At 44.4% G+C, this 17986-nt stretch overlaps 1 protein-coding gene across 4 annotated transcripts in view; it reads right to left on the bottom strand.

The window, feature by feature from the left end:
- LOC130486577 (phosphatidylinositol-binding clathrin assembly protein-like) overlaps window positions 1-17986 on the bottom strand; it is an 85198-nt gene that overhangs the window by 14438 nt on the left and 52774 nt on the right. For 2 of the 4 annotated variants that reach the window (XM_056859878.1, XM_056859879.1), the window contains exons 9-14: window positions 14430-14515; window positions 13494-13617; window positions 10171-10307; window positions 7834-7937; window positions 5263-5409; window positions 4764-4874 (exon numbers count right to left, since the gene is read on the bottom strand). In XM_056859878.1, coding sequence (XP_056715856.1) covers window positions 4764-4874; window positions 5263-5409; window positions 7834-7937; window positions 10171-10307; window positions 13494-13617; window positions 14430-14515 — 709 coding nt within the window. The remainder of the gene's footprint in view (window positions 1-4763; window positions 4875-5262; window positions 5410-7833; window positions 7938-10170; window positions 10308-13493; window positions 13618-14429; window positions 14516-17986) is intronic. The other 2 variants (XM_056859880.1, XM_056859881.1) reach the window with 1 other exon arrangement.

Here is a 17986-nt window from a genome sequence, read left to right as displayed (position 1 = left end):
ATGTGGTCCCTGGCGCTGTCGAGATTGCATCTCCGTGGTCACTATGGAGGAGGGCGGAGGGTGAATTGTGAGGAATTCAGCCGACTCAGATTTTGTCCTATACAGGTTTTCCACCTTCTTAGAAGAAGCTGGTAAGGAAGCAGGTTTCTTCCAGAGAGATGTAGCTATCTCTGAGAGGCCCTCCAGTATGGGGAAGGCAGCAATGCCCGGTGTATCGGGGTAGAGACGACTAAGGATCTTGTCCTTGGGCCTATTGTCCGTTGTGGAAATATTAATGTCCAATGCTTCAGCCATCCTTATCATTTGCTCCGTCCGGAGCTTGAGGTCTTCAGATGGTGAAATAGCATCTGTGTCCCCCACCAGTTCATCTGGTGAGGGTTCTGATACATCTTCAGAGCTTTCATCCTTTGACCCTGTTTCCTCTAGTTCGGACTCCGGTCTAGGAGTGCGCTGAGTCAGAGGGGTAAATGGGGAGGGCAGTTGAGGTGTGTGAAGGACCACCGGTTCGCCCCTGATGGAGAGCTGTCTAAAGCGGCAGAATTCAATCCAGTCCTTGACCAACTCGGGGGAAATTGTGGGCCCAGAAGTGGAGGGGGCTGGTTGGAAAATCTGTTGTGGTACCGAGGGGGTCGGTACCATGGAAGCTGGGTCTAGCGGGTCCGGATCCGTAATCAAAAGAGGGTCCTCGAGAGGATCCAGGTCTGCTTCAGAGTAGGAGTGGAACGGAGAGTCCAGGTGAGGCGAGGGCGTCCTCGGTACCGAGGGTGGTACCGAGGGCGGTGCCGATGGTGGTACCGAGGGCGGTGCCGAGGGTGGTACCGAGGGCGGTACCGAGATGGAGACGTCCGGTGCCAGAGGTCTTGGTGTCTCCGCAGGCCTCTTATGCACTGGATGGCTGGAGCTAGATTGCTTCTCAAGATGTTTCGTCTTGCGCTTGTGTTTCTTATGGCCCCGGGACGGATCCGAGGAGATCGGATCCGAGGGTCTCGGTGTCGAACTGGTATCAGGGATCGGTACCGATCTGGTCAACTGCGTATCTCCCGGGGTCCTAGAACCCGTCGAAGGGGAGGGGGCCGAGAGGGCCTTTTTCCACAATTCGGCACTCAGCCGGTGCGCGCGAGCATTGCGAGACCGGGTAGAGAAGCCTTGGCATATGGAGCATTTAGACACGTTGTGCCCTTCGCCTAAGCAAGTTAAGCAGAGTTCATGTTGATCTGAGTGCGGTATCTTGGCCGGGCACTTCTTACAGATCTTAAAGGGGGCCTTAGAGACCATCACGTAGTTCAGCTTTATTTGTTAACGTCCTTTAGTTACTTATTTTATTTTTAAGTTTCTTTCTTCTTCCTTTTCTTTTTTTTTTTTTTGTAGGGGAAGAGAAGAAGGGCCGGGGACGCGGCCCACAGAACTTACGAACTCGGAGAGGTAAGGCAAGGAGCTCCAATCCAGGCGGCGGCAAAAAAGGAACTGAGGAGGGAAGGGGATGCCCCGCCCAGAAGCATGCGGGCTGCACGACGCGAAGTCCGGCCCCGCCTGTGAGGGAGGGGCATCCCCCGGTTGAGGACTAAGGCTATTGAATTTTTTCCGGCGGCAGGCCTGCGCGCAGGCGCAGTCCCACATGTGGGGCTGCACCGAAGACAGAAGATGAACTTACAGTTACGAAAAACTTATCACAATTAACAGTGAAAACACTTAGAGTAATATCAAATATTTTTATTCAGCCCTTCAGGCTTCTTCATTACTTAAAACCAAAGGCAGTATTGTTGGACACAGTTTGGAGAGACGTGGGTTCAAATTCCTGGTCCGCCACGAAGATTAGTGGGTGATTCTGGGCCAGCTGTTATCACTCAGACCTATCCTAACTCACTGGGCTTAATGGGATAGAGGGGGAAAAGGAAAGAAAGACCACATATGCTGCCCTGAGCTTTTTGGAGGAATAGTTACTTAAAGAGGAAGACCCAACCTGAGATGGATTGACTCTATAAAGGAAGCCACAGCTCTCAATTTGCAAGACCTGAGCAAGGCTGTTAAAGATAGGATGTTTTGGAGGACACTGGTTCATAGGGTCGCCCTGAGTCGGAAGCAACTTGACGGCACTTAACACACACGGTTAAGACACCTCATTTAAGTATCTACAGCATTATAAAGATAATAACAGTAATCAGCTCGAGGCACAGGATTTACCTGTGTCAATCCCACGGTGTGACAGTAGACAAGAGAGGCTGTTGCTTGCCTTCTTCAGGCAACTTTTATCCTGGAGGTGACTCTTTATAAGGAAGTATAATCCAAGCCAGGAAATTCAAATAAGCTCAGGTGTGTAATTTCCCTCCAATTCATTTCAATGGAAGGATCCGATCTGAGTGTGCACTCCTTCATGCTCATGGATCAGATTCTTCCGTTGAAATCTACAGAACTGCACAAGCACACAAAAGGTTACATGTCAGCAGGGCAAGAGAAGCTCCCTGGATGGTGCAGTCAACACAAACACCTTGGACACAAATGCCTTGAAAGGGACGCAGAGAATAAAGCTCTCCTGTGGGGAAGTGACACATATCCAACTGGCCGGCCAGCCTTACACAAGCCGCTGCAACAACATCTCCCATCGTTCAGGAGCAGGATCCTGAATCCCTGGACTCCAGTGCCTGAGCTGCACCCCCCGGGGGCTGTTTTATGGTAACTTCATCAAACGGTCGAATGCATTTGTCACTTCAGTATGTGAATGGAAAGAAACAAGAGTTCTTAAACAATTAGCACTGCCGTGAGCTGACTATTTAATATATGGTAGCCACCGTTTCTGCCATTTCACAGAACATATTTAAATGAGATCATTAACAATGCAATCCCAGGCAAAGTTACACCATTCTGAGCCCAATGACTTTAATGGACTTAGAAGGGTATAACTCTGTTCAGAATTGCAGTATATATTTTGTAGGTATTGGTTGCATGTAATTACCACCCCACCCCCATTTCCAGCTTTAAAGATGAAATAAAAATCTGAGTCTTCAAAATTTTCACCTCTCCCCTTCCTTCAAACTTTTCTTAAGGGGGTGAAACTGGACTACATAAAATTTAGTAGATCAGCTCCAAACCTTAGAAATTCAGCTCCACACATACTGTGTATTTCATTTTTCCAAAATATTTTTACCACCATTACATCAAACAGGAAAACTCAGAGAGCCTGCACTTAAACTACAAGACTGAAATTACTTTGGAAAAAAACTTACCGGATAACAAAATAAGATCCAGAAGGCCATATTGAAAAATTATACCCAAAAGATAAAATAAAAGAATAATTAAAATTTGTATTAAATTAATAAAGCAGAGTGCAAAATGCCCCCACCCCAAGGGGAAAGTATTTTTAACAGCCCACTTAATCTGTGCATTTTGAAAGCTTTTAGTTATAAACTGGTGAATTTTTGTAGTTGATTTAGTTAAGTTTAAAAATGCTAACATAGTACAGCACAGATCACAATGGGTAGCCATGTTAGTCTGTCACTAGCAGGACAGCATATAAAGCCGTTTCAACCCAGGAGCCAAATTAAATATAATCTATACCCTCCACGTATGGAATACAGAGGAAGACAGGACAGGTGAGGGGTAACTGACTAGCACATCAGACAGGAGACAGGTCAGCCAAAATTATTTCCCCTACTTCTCCATTCTTGCTGCTCATCTATAGGGCATGAGAGATACATTCCTATGTGGGCATCTAGCAAACCCCCAGTACAGGCTACGTACACCAAGAGCCACTATCAATAGATCGGCCAGAAGAGGAGTAATTATGTTGGGCATCACTGCTGAGTGGGAAGAGGTATGGGGAAAACTCACCAAACTGGCTTACCCCCTTACACCAAAACCCTCACCAGCTGGTCTCCTGACCTTGTATGTGTAGAACTTTGGTGCGCTCATGTGCACAAGGGAAAGGTAACATTTGTGGAGCACTGAGGACCACACCATAAAGCTGAAAGATAACAGCTAAATTCCCCTATTCCAACAGGCACATGCAAACTTGCTTAAAATATGTGATGGCTTCTGAGTCACAGCAGATGGCTACAATCACACTTCAATTCTGTTCATTACATTAGAAATGGCTGTTCATAAAGCATTAGATTACAGGAACAGAGATCAATTCAGTCTCAAGAACAGTAATGAAAATATTAACACAAAAAAGCTAGCCTATCTTTCAATATGCACGTTGCACAAAATGGAATTGATGAACTTGCTCCACAATCATATCAACAGAGGATCTTTAAGAAATAAGAGGTCAGAGCCCAAATCAGGCCATGGGTTTGCAGGTCACATGATTTGAATGCACTTCATAAATTTCTCATTTTTGTTCCTGAATCTTCAGGTCATGTTTCTTTAACATTTGAAAGTCTATTTTCAAACATTAGACGAGCTAGAAAAAAATTAATTCTGAAACTGGCTTATTCGCCAGGGTCACTAAATGATACCTCTGAGTTCAGAGACATGTCTCCCAAGTATCAGATACTGTGGGGTGAGGGTCACCTTCAACCCTCACCGCTGAATTTACATAGGTGTCTTGACTAGCCCCCTCCTGGACACGGAATGATGGACTAGGTGGGCATTTGGACTGGTCCAGCTAGGATATTCTTACAGATGAAATACAGTGCATTTTTAAAAAACATTTTCCAAAAATAGTAACGATGGACCTACTGAACTATAACACTATAAATAGACAGCCACATGCCACTGAAGAGTTCTTTTAAAGATGAAGAAATTCAATACACATGAAGTAGCTTTACCTGTTGCAGTTCTAAACTCATGCACTGCTGACTTTCCGCCAAATACAGCATCAAAGTCCACATTGATTGTTGAAGAGGCAGTTTTCTGGGAAGCGGAATGGAGAGGATATCCTACAAAAGTTAATTAAAACAATCAGAAGTAGAATTGTTAGCATTCAACAATACATTTAAAATTGTTTAAGATGAGTTACTATAAATATATAGAGCATGAAAAGCAGAAGGAACTTTAAAGGATCACTAAAATCATTTTAACTGAAGGAAAGAGAGAGCATCTAATGGATTGTAAACGTTGAGAAATACCAGTTACCATTTTTTTAAGAAGGTCAGACTTGTCAAATGCTAAACATGCATTTCTGCAAACTTACTACTTTTATTCTAAATTAAAACTGAGCAACCATCTGTCTAATGAGGAACTGCAATATACTTCTGAGCTGAAATTAAGGCATATTGTGATTATCATTACAGTAACTATTCTGAAAGAAAAGAGAGGATGCTTTACCACTAAATAGTTCCACTGTTTGTTTGGAGTTTAACGTGGATGTCACAAAAGGGGTGGTACTTTTTACAGCTTCTTCAACCGGCTTCATATCAAAGAGGTCCAGGTGGGGTGGAGACCCAACACAACCATTTGTGGATGAGAAAGGTCCTTTCAGACACAGCATTAAGCAACAAGAAAAAGGGAAAGAAGAAAAACCAGAAGACAAGTAGTAGTCAAGGAAGAAGACACTGCACAGGCACAACCTGGGAGTTCACAGAAACAAAGCTTCAAGGATTTCACAACACTTCCCTTCATGCAAGTTTCTGCACTGGTGTGGCCCCATTAATGCCAAATGACACATTTCCCCCTTCACTATTTCCCCACCCTAGCAAAGCCGCTATTACTTGTGATAGCAGAAAGAGGCAGGAATACTACAGAACTTTGAATCCTGACATGAGAATACACTTCTAGGTCTTCCACCTGGGTTGATTAGATATACATTAGATATACTAGCCAGTCACCCACTATCAGCCCCGACCCTGGCTAGTATTTGGATGGGAGACCTCCAAGGAATACCAGGGTGACATGGAGACAGGCACTGGCAAACCACCTCCGAACATCACTTGACTTGAAAACCCCACCAGGGGTTGCCATAAGTCAGATGTGACTCGACAGTAACAACAAAAAAACCAAACCAAACCCATTCAAGTAGGATTTTATGGGCAGAGAAGGGACTGCCCTCAAAGTACAATTCCCCATACCCCAAACTACTTCTTCTAGGCAGTTCTGATGACAGTCAGATACACCAAGGTTTGGGACACAAACTGGAAAAGTTACACCCAATCACAGACTGGATTTGGGCTACTGTCCTCAGCCTCATGATTACAAGAGTTTCATTTATTATGGAAAACAAGTTTATAACTTTCTGGCAGTTCAGAGCAATCAGCAGCAGCTACAGTGGATCAGCATGATCTTTTTCAAGTCTTCTCAGCCATGAGAAGAGATACGGAGTCCCGGACATAAACTGGAAAACCAGTTTTTCTTCCCCCTCACCATGGAAAAATTGGGAAATTTGGGGGAACCGCTGGGGAAAAAATCCTACAAATTTTTTTCAAGGTGGTATTTATTGTTTAAATGCAAGCAATTTGGGCAACAATTAACATACTATTATTATTTTTTTGGCCACAAAGTCACAGCTGACTTACGGGTTTTCAAGGCAAGAGATGTTTGGGGGTGGTTTGCCATTGCCAGTCTGGTATTCTTGGAGGTCTCCCATCCAAATATTAGCCAGGGCCGACCCTGCTTAGCTTCTGAGATCTGACAAGATCAGGCTAGCTTGGGTCACGGCTAATGTGCTATACTGTGCTTAAAAACACTACATTCTTCAACAGTGTATTACAATTAATTTTATAGTTTACCTGACAGCTAAAAATGCTCCTAGTCCTATTGTGACCTGTATGTGACTGCTTCTGCCCCAATAATGCACAGGTTTGGATCTAGCCAGCTTTTCCATTGGTTAAAGAAGGAAGGAAGGGGTTTCTAACTACTCAAACTATGCTGGGGATTGGTTCTTGTGGGTTATTCGGGCTGTGTAACCGTGGTCTTGGTATTTTCTTTCCTGACGTTTCGCCAGCAACTGTGGCATGCATCTTCAGAGGAGTAACACTGAAGGACAGTGAAGGACCACGGTTACACAGCCCAGATAACCCACAAGAACCAATGAACTCTGACCGTGAAAGCCTTCGACAATATTATGCTGGGGATCATGGGAATGGCATGGACAAAAGCCATGTGGGGAGGGAGCCATAGAAAGGACGGGAACTGGGTGAGGCCGAATGAAAAGGTCAGCTTGATCCAACCCACTCTCCTTTGTTTACATTGTCTGCTTTCTAATTTCAACTTTTCTGATTCCCTTCCTCTCAAAAGGGAAAATTAAGACACACGCTATAAGGTAGCATAAGGTGCAGCACTTTGCACCTCTCTCTTCATTATCTGGAATATCTGCAGTTTTGCTTGAAGAAAGCTAAGGCATTTATTCTGGCAATATACCAAATAGCACGATTTATACCTGCTAAGTTATAAATGATGTGTTTTATGTCAATAAAGCAGTAAACTAAGGGTTTGATTGGAAAGTTCAATTTTCCCCACTGTTTCTGTTGTGTGTGTTTTTCTTGAATTAAAACATCAAAGGTTTTTTCCATTGGAAAAAAATTCTAGAAAGTTTATAACTCTGTTAATCAAACCAGGAAGAAGAATGTCACTTTGAGAATCATAATAACCGCAAAGCAGTATGCAAACCCTGTAAATATTATAAACACATTTCAATGCCACATGAACAGGCCAGTAGGAAGAAAGCAAAGCTAACCTGACAAATTCCTTGAAGACAAACCCCTTTAGGAGTGTAACAATAATTGGTATAAGATGCTTTGTGTTTTTCTGCGTGAAGGTAAAAAAGTCTAGTCTAGATTTCTTGGCAGCAGAGGATTCGATGGGCAATCCATTATGTAGGAATTAGTTCAGCTAGGTGAATATCATGAACTCCTAAAATTTCAGGGGCTGGATCAGCTTTATTTTGCCATAACAGTAACTTACCTCCCCAGGCACTGCTTGCTGAACTTGCTATGGCCGGAGTACTCTGTACAGTTGGAACAAATGCAGGTTGAAGGTCAAAGAGATCTGTTGAAAGGTTGGGCATGCTGAAAGGTTCAAGAAGAAGTTCAGTTATAATTAAGCAACACAAGGTCTGTGCGGAAACAGTGAGCTTGACCCCAGGGAGGAATTGACGTACTGTGACTCAGTGGAAGAGCCTCTACTTTACATGCAGAACATCTCAGGTTCAGTCCCCGACATTTCCACTTAAAAAGGACCAGGCAGCAGGTGATGTGATACACCTCTGCCTAAGACTCTGGAGAGCCGCTGCCAGTCTGAGTGGGCAATATTGACTCTGATGGACCAGTGGTCTGGTCCAGTGTAAGGCAGCTTCATGTGCATCACATGAGCCCCTGAAGCTGCTTTATATTGAGTCAGACCACTGGTCTATCAAAGTAAGTATTGTCTATCCTGGCTGGTGGAGGCTCTCTAAGATCTCAGGTAGGACGTCATTCACTTCACCTCCTAACCTAGAATCACAGAGTTGGAAGGGACCACCAGGGCCATCAAGTCCAACCCCCTGCACATTGAAGAAATTCACAACTACCTCCCCCCTCCACACCCCTAGTGACCAGAAGATGGCCAAGATGCCCTCCCTCTCATCATCTGCCTAAGGTCACAGAATCAGCATTGCTGACAGTTGGCCATCTAACCTCTTCTTAAAAACCTCCAGGGAAGGAGAGCTTACCACCTCCCGAGGAAGCCTGTTCCACTGAGGAACCACTCTGTTAGAAAATTCTTCCTAATGTCTAGACGGAAACTCTTTTGATTTAATTTCAACCCGTTGGTTCTGGTACGACCTTTCTTGAGCAACAGAAAACAACTCGGCACCCTTCTCTATATGACAGCCCTTCAAGTACTTGAACATGGTTATCATATCCCCTCTCAGTCTTCTCCTCTTCAGGCTAAACATACCCAGCTCCTTCAACCTTTCCTCAAAGGACTTGGTTTCCGGACCCCTTACCATCATTGTTGCCCTTCTCTGGACACGTTCCAGCTTGTCTACATTTCTTAAATTGTGGTGCCCAAAACTGAACTCAGTACTCTAGTTGAGGTCTAACCAGAGCGGAGTAAAGCGATACCACCACTTCGCGTGATCTGGACACTATACTTCTGTTGATGCAGCCCAAGACTGCATTTGCCTTTTTAGTTACAGCATCACACTGCTGACTCATGTTCAGTGTTTGGTCTACTAAGACCCCAAGATCCTTTTCACACACACTACTGCTCAAACAAGTCTTCCCCATCCTATAATTATGCATTTGATTTTTCCTACCTAAATGCAGAACTTTACATTTGTCTTTGTTGAAGTGCATTTTATTAGTTCTAGCCCATGCCTGTCAAGATCATCCTGCATCTTGGCTCTGTCTTCTACCATATTTGCTACCCCTCCCAATTTAGTATCATTTGCAAATTTAATAAGCATCCCTTCTATTCCTTCATCCAAATCATTTATAAAGATGTTGAACAACACAGGGCTCAGCCTGGTCCTTTAGACTGGTGATGTCAGGGATTAAACCTGGGACCTTCTGCAGGCACCACCCCTCCTCCACAATTTGGAACTGGGGCGTTGGGGGGGGGGGTTCCATGTTCAGCCTTCAAGACCCAACCTCGAGATCCCAGTCCTAATGCAGCTTCAAGTTTGAGGAACCCTCACGCCTTGGGCATTTTTTTTCCAAATTTTTTAGCCTACCCTCAATCCCCAACCAAGGCCTGGCTCAGTTTCTTTTCAGGTTTCCAGGATCAGTCTGGGCCAGCAGGGTCCCCAACCGATCACATTTTTTCCCACTGAAACCTTGGTGGGGCGGGGGAGAAGAAATACAGAAGAAAATACTCAGATTTTCTGAAGGTTTCTTTTAACAAAAACAGCACATGGGATCTGATAAATCAGAATCTCACATGGGAAATGGATGGATGGAAACAGAAGAATGGGAAATGTTTTGATACAAATGAACGCTCTGAAGGGAATAAGTGACTCAATTCTAACAAATCAAACTGATTGAGAAGATGATGGTGAGGTTAAGGAGAGTGAATATTTTCTGTTTTCTGTACGTGACTATTTTAATTATCCAGTGCCTATGCATAGGAAATGCCCCCTTCCAATTTCCTCACACAACTACAAAAAATCTATGGTTGAACCTTGGTCTTAGAAAAAGTCAATTAGTGTTGGTAACGTTTAACTCGGGTGTCTGCTCCAGTGCCAAGAATTTTTAACATGAAGAATTCCGCACATGTTTGTGGGCTCTTTGTACTTGCTTTGATACTGAAACCCCCCCTCACCTATTTGTGGTTGGGGCAGGTGTTGCAAAGAGGTCGACAGCAGCATTGGTATTCACACTCTTCCCTGATAAAGTACTTGGAGAGGCAGACGTAGAAGTTGAATTTGGGACAACGGAAATCTCTCTCAGTCGTTGCTCCTACCAAAAAAAAAAAAAGTGTCAGGCAAGGCAATACGGGGCAAGAGAATTAAAACGTGCTTTGCGGAAGGCCTTCCACATCTGAAATTTTCTCTAGGGGGTCACACACGCAGCACCCCTTACTTCGTAACAAACTAGTTACGTCATATCCCGCAGCATCTACAGGTTAAAATTTGACAAAGGAATAAATTATACCCATGATTTGAAGGACCAGATGGTGAACACTGACTCACAAAAGCTCAGGCCGAAACAAGTGTTGGTAGTCAATTAAATCAAAAGTGTTTCCAGCTAAATATTAGAAAGGACTTTTCTGACAGTTACAGCAGTTCTTCAGTGGAACAGGCTTTCTTGGGAGGTGGTGGGCTGTCCTTCTTTGGAGGTATTTAAGCAGAGACTAAATAACCATCTGACAGCAATGCTGATTCTGTGAACTTAGGTAGGTCATAAGAGGGAGGACAGGAAGGGCTCAGTGTTTGGCTCTCGTGGCCCCAGGGTAATGCCAATTGCCACTTTGGGGTCAGGAAGCAATTTTCCTCAAGGCCAGATTGGCCAGGGATTCTGGAGGGTTTTTGTTGCTACCTTCTGGGCATGAAGTAGGTAGTTGTGAATTTTATGCCTTGTGCAGGGGGTTGGACTAGATGATCCAGGTGGTCCCTTCCAACCCTATCATTCTAGTCTTTAAGGTGCCACTGGACGTCTGTTCTGAGTGGACCACCTTTCCCGAATGAACCTGCACGACAGCTGAGGTTTTTTGCAGCAGCCAAACCATCTGCCTTTTGTTACAGAGAAATGGCATCCTCTTTAGTGGCATTTCATTGATGGTACTTTCTACTGCCCCCATTCCCCTGGTACCCATGTGACAACATTTACGTTTACCCAGGCTATTAGGAAGACCCAAAACTGATTTTACTTCTACTAATTTTACCTAAGCCATGGCTTGCCAATTTGGTTGCTTTAATTGTGTGTTAGTCATTTTATTATTTTGATGATTGTAGTTTGTTTTTAATTCTCTATAAGCTGCCTTGAGAATCCTGGACATAAGCAGAGGAGTAGAAATATTCTAAAATAAACAAATATACAAATGCTACATTGCCCTTTAATAGCCCTTTGTAGCAAAAAACAAAACAAAAACAGGCTTGACCTGCACATTTGAATGTGATATAAGAGGCAGGGATTACTCCCAAAACTTGAATGACAGCCATAATTCATGTCCAAACTGGCCCATCATAGCTGCGAACAATGAGGACAGCACAAAATAGTGCGCTCTATTACATGATTCATTCAGAAAAAACCAAGTCTTTTGTTACAAATGGGGGGGAAAGTGGTACAATTCTAGCTAGGCAAAATCTCCGAATAATTCTAGAGGTCAGCATATAAAAAGAATAAAAGGAAGCAGCTGTCTTGTTGTATTCCAGAGTTTCTGGTGAGCAGAACGCAAACACGCTGAAACTGCAACTTAACTACCTTGTATAATTATCCCACTTCTCCATTCCATAGTGAATTACGGATTGCCAGTTAGAGAGCGATCCAGCCAAACCCCGCTGTTTAATCTTTCCCCATGAAAATCAGTAGGACTTCACAGTTTATGACAGCACTTTAAGATCACACACCCAAAACTTAAGTACTTTCAAGTCCCATTGATTTCAGTAGGGAAGACTGTGCTTGGCTCTTTTCCACAAGAATCAGCAGGACCTGAAAGTGGCTGAACCACGCCTTCAGATGTGAAGGAGTCTTGAAAATGGAACAGTCTTCTGAATACTGATTGAATCATTAGCCCACTAAAAGCTTGATCCAAGCGTCACAAGAATCAAGGGGCCATCTGTTCCCATACAAACCTAACCAACAGTTAAAGGAGGCCCTGATGCCTGCTCCGTCCCTCTCTGAAATAAGGCAGGTGGGCTCAAAGGCACCCTGATTACAGAATTCCCACTCCAGGTCACTTCACTGACACCAACCCCACTCTTCTCATTTTTCCCAGGCTTTTTTTTGTTTGGTTACATTGCTGTGTGTTGCTTCTCTGTGTGTGCCTCTCACTTTATGATTAGATTTTGCTGCTGGTTTGCAGAATGATCTAATCGTGGGCACCTACATTTTTAATTTTGTTGGTTTTTTTAATCTGAATGCTGTGGGTTTCACTCAATTGTTTTACTATTATTGTCATTTTAATAATTGCTGGGATGATTCATACCCCAATTATGACCATAGTGGTCTTTGAGGCAGCTCCCAGCAATTATTTATTTATATTTCTGCCTCACCCTCAATCCCCAGCTGAAGTCGGGCTCAGGGCAACCAACAACATATTGAATACCGTACAATAAAATACTATAAAATATGATAAAATCACAGTATAAATAAAACAATTTTACATTCCATAAAACATCAATACATTAACAGACAAGTGGCGCTCAGTTAGTGATACATAAAGGCCGCTGTGGGCCCCCATATGATAGTTGAGACAATGTAGAAGGCCCCCACAAGTATTTGGAACAGTATAAAAGCACAAAAAGGGAGAGTAGCAGGGAACAGGGAGGCCAGCATTGATGGAAAATCGTAGCTGTCCTAAACTATAGGTCTGGCGGAACAGTTTCTTTTTACAGGTCCTGCGGAATTCCCTGGGGTCATTAGGAAGGGAGTTCCACCATTAAAATGACAATAATAGTAAAACAACAATTGAGTGAAACCCACAGCATTTAGATAAAGTGACAGGACAAGAGTTAGATCATTAAAAAGATGGTGGTGGTGGAAAGTACAATCAAGCTGAAGCCAATTTATGGTGACCCTGATAGGGTTTTCAAGGCAAGGGATGTTCAGAGGTGGTTTGTCTCTGCGCAGCAACCCTGGACTTCCTTGGCGGTCTCCTATCCAAATACTAACCAGGGCTGATCCCGCTTAGCTTCTGAGATCTGAAAAAATTGGACTAGCCTAGGCCATCCAGGTCAGGGCCAGATTTTTTAAAGAAAGGACAAAAATTGCATGCTGCAATATAAACAAAGATTACAGTTGTGCCATATGGTTTCAGAAATTGTTAAAAACAACCTCTCCGCCTTCCCTGATACAGCTCCATTAAGAGGCAGTATTCAACTTAAAATCACAAGGCAAGCTGCACACATCGGTTTCTCTAGTGGCTCCTAAACCAGCAGATCCATGTAAAGGCTTGTTCAAGTCAGAGAAACCCCAGGGCAGCACCTTTAGCGCTTGCAGTCGAGCTTGCTCTTCCTCCAACGCCTGCTGTTTTTCTCTCTCGTCCATTCTGCTGAAGGACATTCCTGTATTGGCAAGTGTGGAGACAGCGCTAGACAGCGTGCTCGCTCTAAAATAGAAGAAGCTCTGTCAGAACTGCACATCCAAGAAACCATCATCTGATCATCTTCCGACTAGAAGGAAGCCTCAAAAGTTGCTGAGATATTTGGCTAAGGGAAGACAGAGCTCAATCACACAAATACTAGAAGCGAAGCTATGTTATAGTCTGTTGCAGCAAGAACAGAAGCAAAGCCTTGGGGAACCCTGAAGAATCCACAGTGCCTGCTTCAACTGAAGCTGATAGTCTTTAAGGCACCACAAGGCTGCTTTTTTTTTAACCAGTTTTCCAAATCCGCACAGCAAAAGAGCACTAAGGCTGCAGTCCTATGCAGCCCCCCTGAAGTTAGCGAGAACCAGGATATAAGAGTTATTTTCATTTGCATCCTGACTTTCCTCCATGCTTCTTCCTCCCCCCTTATAATCCTCCTCCCCCGGTAAAATGCACCAGACAAAGAGAAAATGACTGGCCTCAGAGAACCCAAAGAGCACTCATGTGGAGGAGTGGGGAATCAAACCTGCTTCTCCAGATTAGAGTCCACCACTCTTAACCACTACACCATGCTGGCTCTTCCCTCTTTCACCAAGCTCCTTCCTGCTTCTTTCCCCCTCCCTTAGTGATATGTGGCAACAAGTGTGTTGAGATAGGATATCTGTGAGTCTAGAAACCATCATTGTGCCTTGCATCCGTACTTGAAGCCACACACCCCTTATGTACTGTTTCTGCCTGCCGCATCACTGAGAACGGCCTAAGCTTCCTGATTACACAGATGCTCTTAACTAGACAAGAATCAATATCCACTCTGCCACCAGCTTGCCGATTACCTGCTAGCAGCTGAAACCTCCTTGGTCTTCTTTCCTTCCAGAGAAGCCAGATGCTGCTCCAATGCTTCAAGCAGACTACTGGGAGCCTAAAGTTAAAATTCTGGTCAAATGTATGGTCACAACAGTAAAATTTCAACTATATTTTTACATTTAGAATCATAGAGTTGGAAAGGACCACTAGGGTCATCTAGTCCAACCCCCTGCTCAATGCAGGATCAGCCTAGAGCATCCCTGACAAGTGTTTGTCCATCCTCTGCTTAAAGACTGCCCTTGCTGGTCAAATGACTGTAAATAAACTGAACTGAACAGCTTAAAGACTGCCAATGAGGGGGAGCTCACTGTGGGGAAAGATCTGCAGTCAACACACCAGAGACTCATGTGACTTCCTCTCCACAGTCTAGCAGCTACTTCCTCTACCACTTCCTACAGGTACACAGTAAGCATTTCAGATGCAGCTGACCATGGCAAAGGGTGCACTCTCAGTTCACATGGGCCCAAAAGGCCAGCACTGGATACGGAGCAGGTGATCCTCTAGAACCCACAAGCGGTCTGTGGAGCATGTGTCTCGAACATGGTGATTCTTGCCTGAAGGCAAGCTATCTATCTGGAAGCCATTGGTCAAGGTCATAGTTGGCCATGCAATCCCACAGTAAAACTTTCAGTTTATGATGCTGGTTATTTTGGACTCTACTTCTCAGTTAAATGTGCCCATACTTGCAAAACAAGAATAATCAGCTCACACAGTTCATTAACTTTAAAACAGCACAGGAATGACGAGAAACCAAAGATGTGATATACACAGCAAAAGGCATCATATTTTCAGCATCAAGACAATTTCTACATCCTTTCACATCTTACTGGACACTTGCACACACTCTCCCATATACAGCTATATGGGATAGCCCACCTTTCCTCAAAATGTGACAAATGTGGATATTTTCAGAGATAGCTGTCATCTCTGAGTGGCCCTGTTCTACTTCCTTTTGGAGGCTCTAAAAGTCTACCAAGCGATCTGAAATTAAGCCTCCCTAAGTTGGGGGTGGGGGGCTACAGCCTGCAAGCTTTGTTAGACTGAGAGGTAACACCAGGCAGGCAAATCAGTGGCTCAGGTTTACTCTTAGTATGAAAACAGAAGAAAAGAGCTGACACTCAGAACTGGGTCTTCTCAGCTGTGGATCCTAGATTTTGGAACACTAACCTCTCATTCTTACTCTCACTGTCATTCTCACTCTTAGATTTCCAGGGATATTTATTTAATTTAACACATTTTTATCCTGGCCTTCTTCCAAGGAGCTTAGGAAAGAGTACATCACTCTCCCCACCTCAATTTGATTCTCACAACAGTTGTGTGACATAGTTCAGGCTAAAAGAGAACGGAGCCTTGGATACCTACCGTGAAGGCTCCTTCTCTCCTGAGGCGAAGGGCGTCTTGAGCAATGGGTTATTTTCCTTGATTCATCCGGGGAAGGCAGGACCAAATTCAAACTTCCTGTCTTCCTGGTGGGAAAATAGCCTGGAGCAGCCCAGTTCCCGACTAACCTAGCTCATTGGATAGTAATTATAACCGAAAACTGATAACATAATCAACCAGTACAGAAACATAAATAATTGGAACAGTATATACGGGATAGGAAAGGTAAGAAAACCCACCATCCCTCAAAGAGAAAACCTAATCCAGTAACTGGAATCAGAACAGTCGTTAATGTCAGCCTCGTGAAGCTGTATCCTATTTGACTGAGAGCTACCTTTAATGCCTGATACTTCTAATGCCCGATATATTTTTGGGTGGGCAAGACGCCCTTCGCCTCAGGAGAGAAGGAGCCTTCACGGTAGGTATCCAAGGCTCCGTTCTCCTCTGAGGCTCCAGGCGTCTTGAGCAATGGGACCTTCAAGAGCTCCCAAACGGGTGGGAAATAAACTTTTTAAACCACCTGCTGTAACACCCTTCGTCCGAAGGATGCTTGTGCAGAAGACCATGTATTGATCTTGTAGTGCTTAATAAAGGTAGAAACTGTGGACCAGGTTGCTGCTCTGCAGATTTCTTCTAGTGGAGCCTGTTTGTTAAATGCAGCCGTGGTTGCCGCACTACGCAGGGAGTGAGCGGTTATGCCCTCTGGGACTGGCGTGCCAGTGGCTTTATAGGCTTCGATGATACAGAGTCTGAGAGTATAACTGATTGCCGCTGCTGACATGCGCTTACCTTTATTTGGGTTGGAAATACCTATAAACAGGTAATCAGATTCCCTGAATTCTTGTGTTCTATGGATAATTTTAAGCGTTCTCCTAAGATCTAAGGAGTGCCAGGCGCGTTCTTTTGCGCAGGAGGGCTTTGGGCAAAAGGAAGGCAAATTAATTTCTTGAGATGAGTGAAAGGAAGAATTTACTTTTGGGCGAAAAGTTGGATCCGATCTTAAGACCACTTTGTCTCTGTGAAAAACACAGAGACCTTCCCTGATAGACAAAGCCCTAATTTCCGAAATCCTTCTAGCGGAGGTGATGGCTACTAAAAATAGAACCTTCATGCGCAGGAACTTTAAGGGTACTGAATCTAAGGGTTCGAATGGGGCACAAGTCAGTGCGTTAAGAACCAGATTAAGGCTCCATGAGGGGAACCTGTGAGAGACCGGTGGTTGGATTTGTGACACTCCTTTTAGGAAGGCTACTATATGTTTGTGTCTGGATGTGGAACACCCCTCTAAGTTGGGAATTACCGTAGCAATTGCAGCTATTTGCCTCAAGGTAGAAGCTGATAATTTAAGCCTTACTCCCTCTTGGAGGAACTCGAGGACCCCTTGCACGCCTGGGTTCAATGGGTCGATCTTTTTTCTCCATGCCCAGCGTACGTAAGCTTTCCAAGAAGCACTGTATATGCGCTGGGTGCTTGGACACCTCGCTTCCATAATGGTTTCTGTGACTTCTTGTGAGAAACCCTTATCTAAAAGGAGTCCCCGCTCAATAGCCATGCGGTTAAGCAAAACCACTCGGGGTCTGGGTGAACTAGTGGCCCCTGTCGGAGAGTTCCCCATTGGGATGGAATTTTCCATGGTTTTTGTATTGACATTTGTAGGAGAGTTGCAAACCACGGTCTGCGCGGCCAAAAGGGGGCAATGAATATGACCTTGGCTCTTTCTTTTTGAATCTTTCTTAGCGCCTTTGGAATTATTGGTAGTGGGGGAAAGGCATACATCAGTCCCGTTGGCCATGGACTGATGAGTGCATCCGTTCCTTCCGCCATCTGGTGAAGTAACGGGAGAAAAATCTTGGGACTCTTTTGTTTTCGCCTGAGGCGAATAAGTCTACTAACGGTACGCCGAATTTGGAAGTAACGAGCTGATAGGCATCTGCTTCTAGGGACCACTCTCCCTCGTCTACAGTCTGGCGGCTGAGCCAGTCCGCTTGGACGTTGAGGGCTCCCTTTATGTGTTCCGCTCTGATCGAATGTGTGTTTGTGCCCAGGTGAACAGTGCCACTGCTTCCTGGTGTAGGGAGGATGATCTTGTCCCTCCCTGCTTGTTGATGTGTGCCTTTGTAGTGGTGTTGTCGGTCCTCACGAGGAC

The sequence above is a fragment of the Euleptes europaea genome, chromosome 13 (genome assembly GCF_029931775.1).
Source record: "Euleptes europaea isolate rEulEur1 chromosome 13, rEulEur1.hap1, whole genome shotgun sequence".
Lineage (NCBI taxonomy): Eukaryota > Metazoa > Chordata > Lepidosauria > Squamata > Sphaerodactylidae > Euleptes > Euleptes europaea.
The sequence above is the reverse complement of the archived record's forward strand: the minus strand, read 5'-3'. Positions and strand labels throughout refer to the sequence as shown.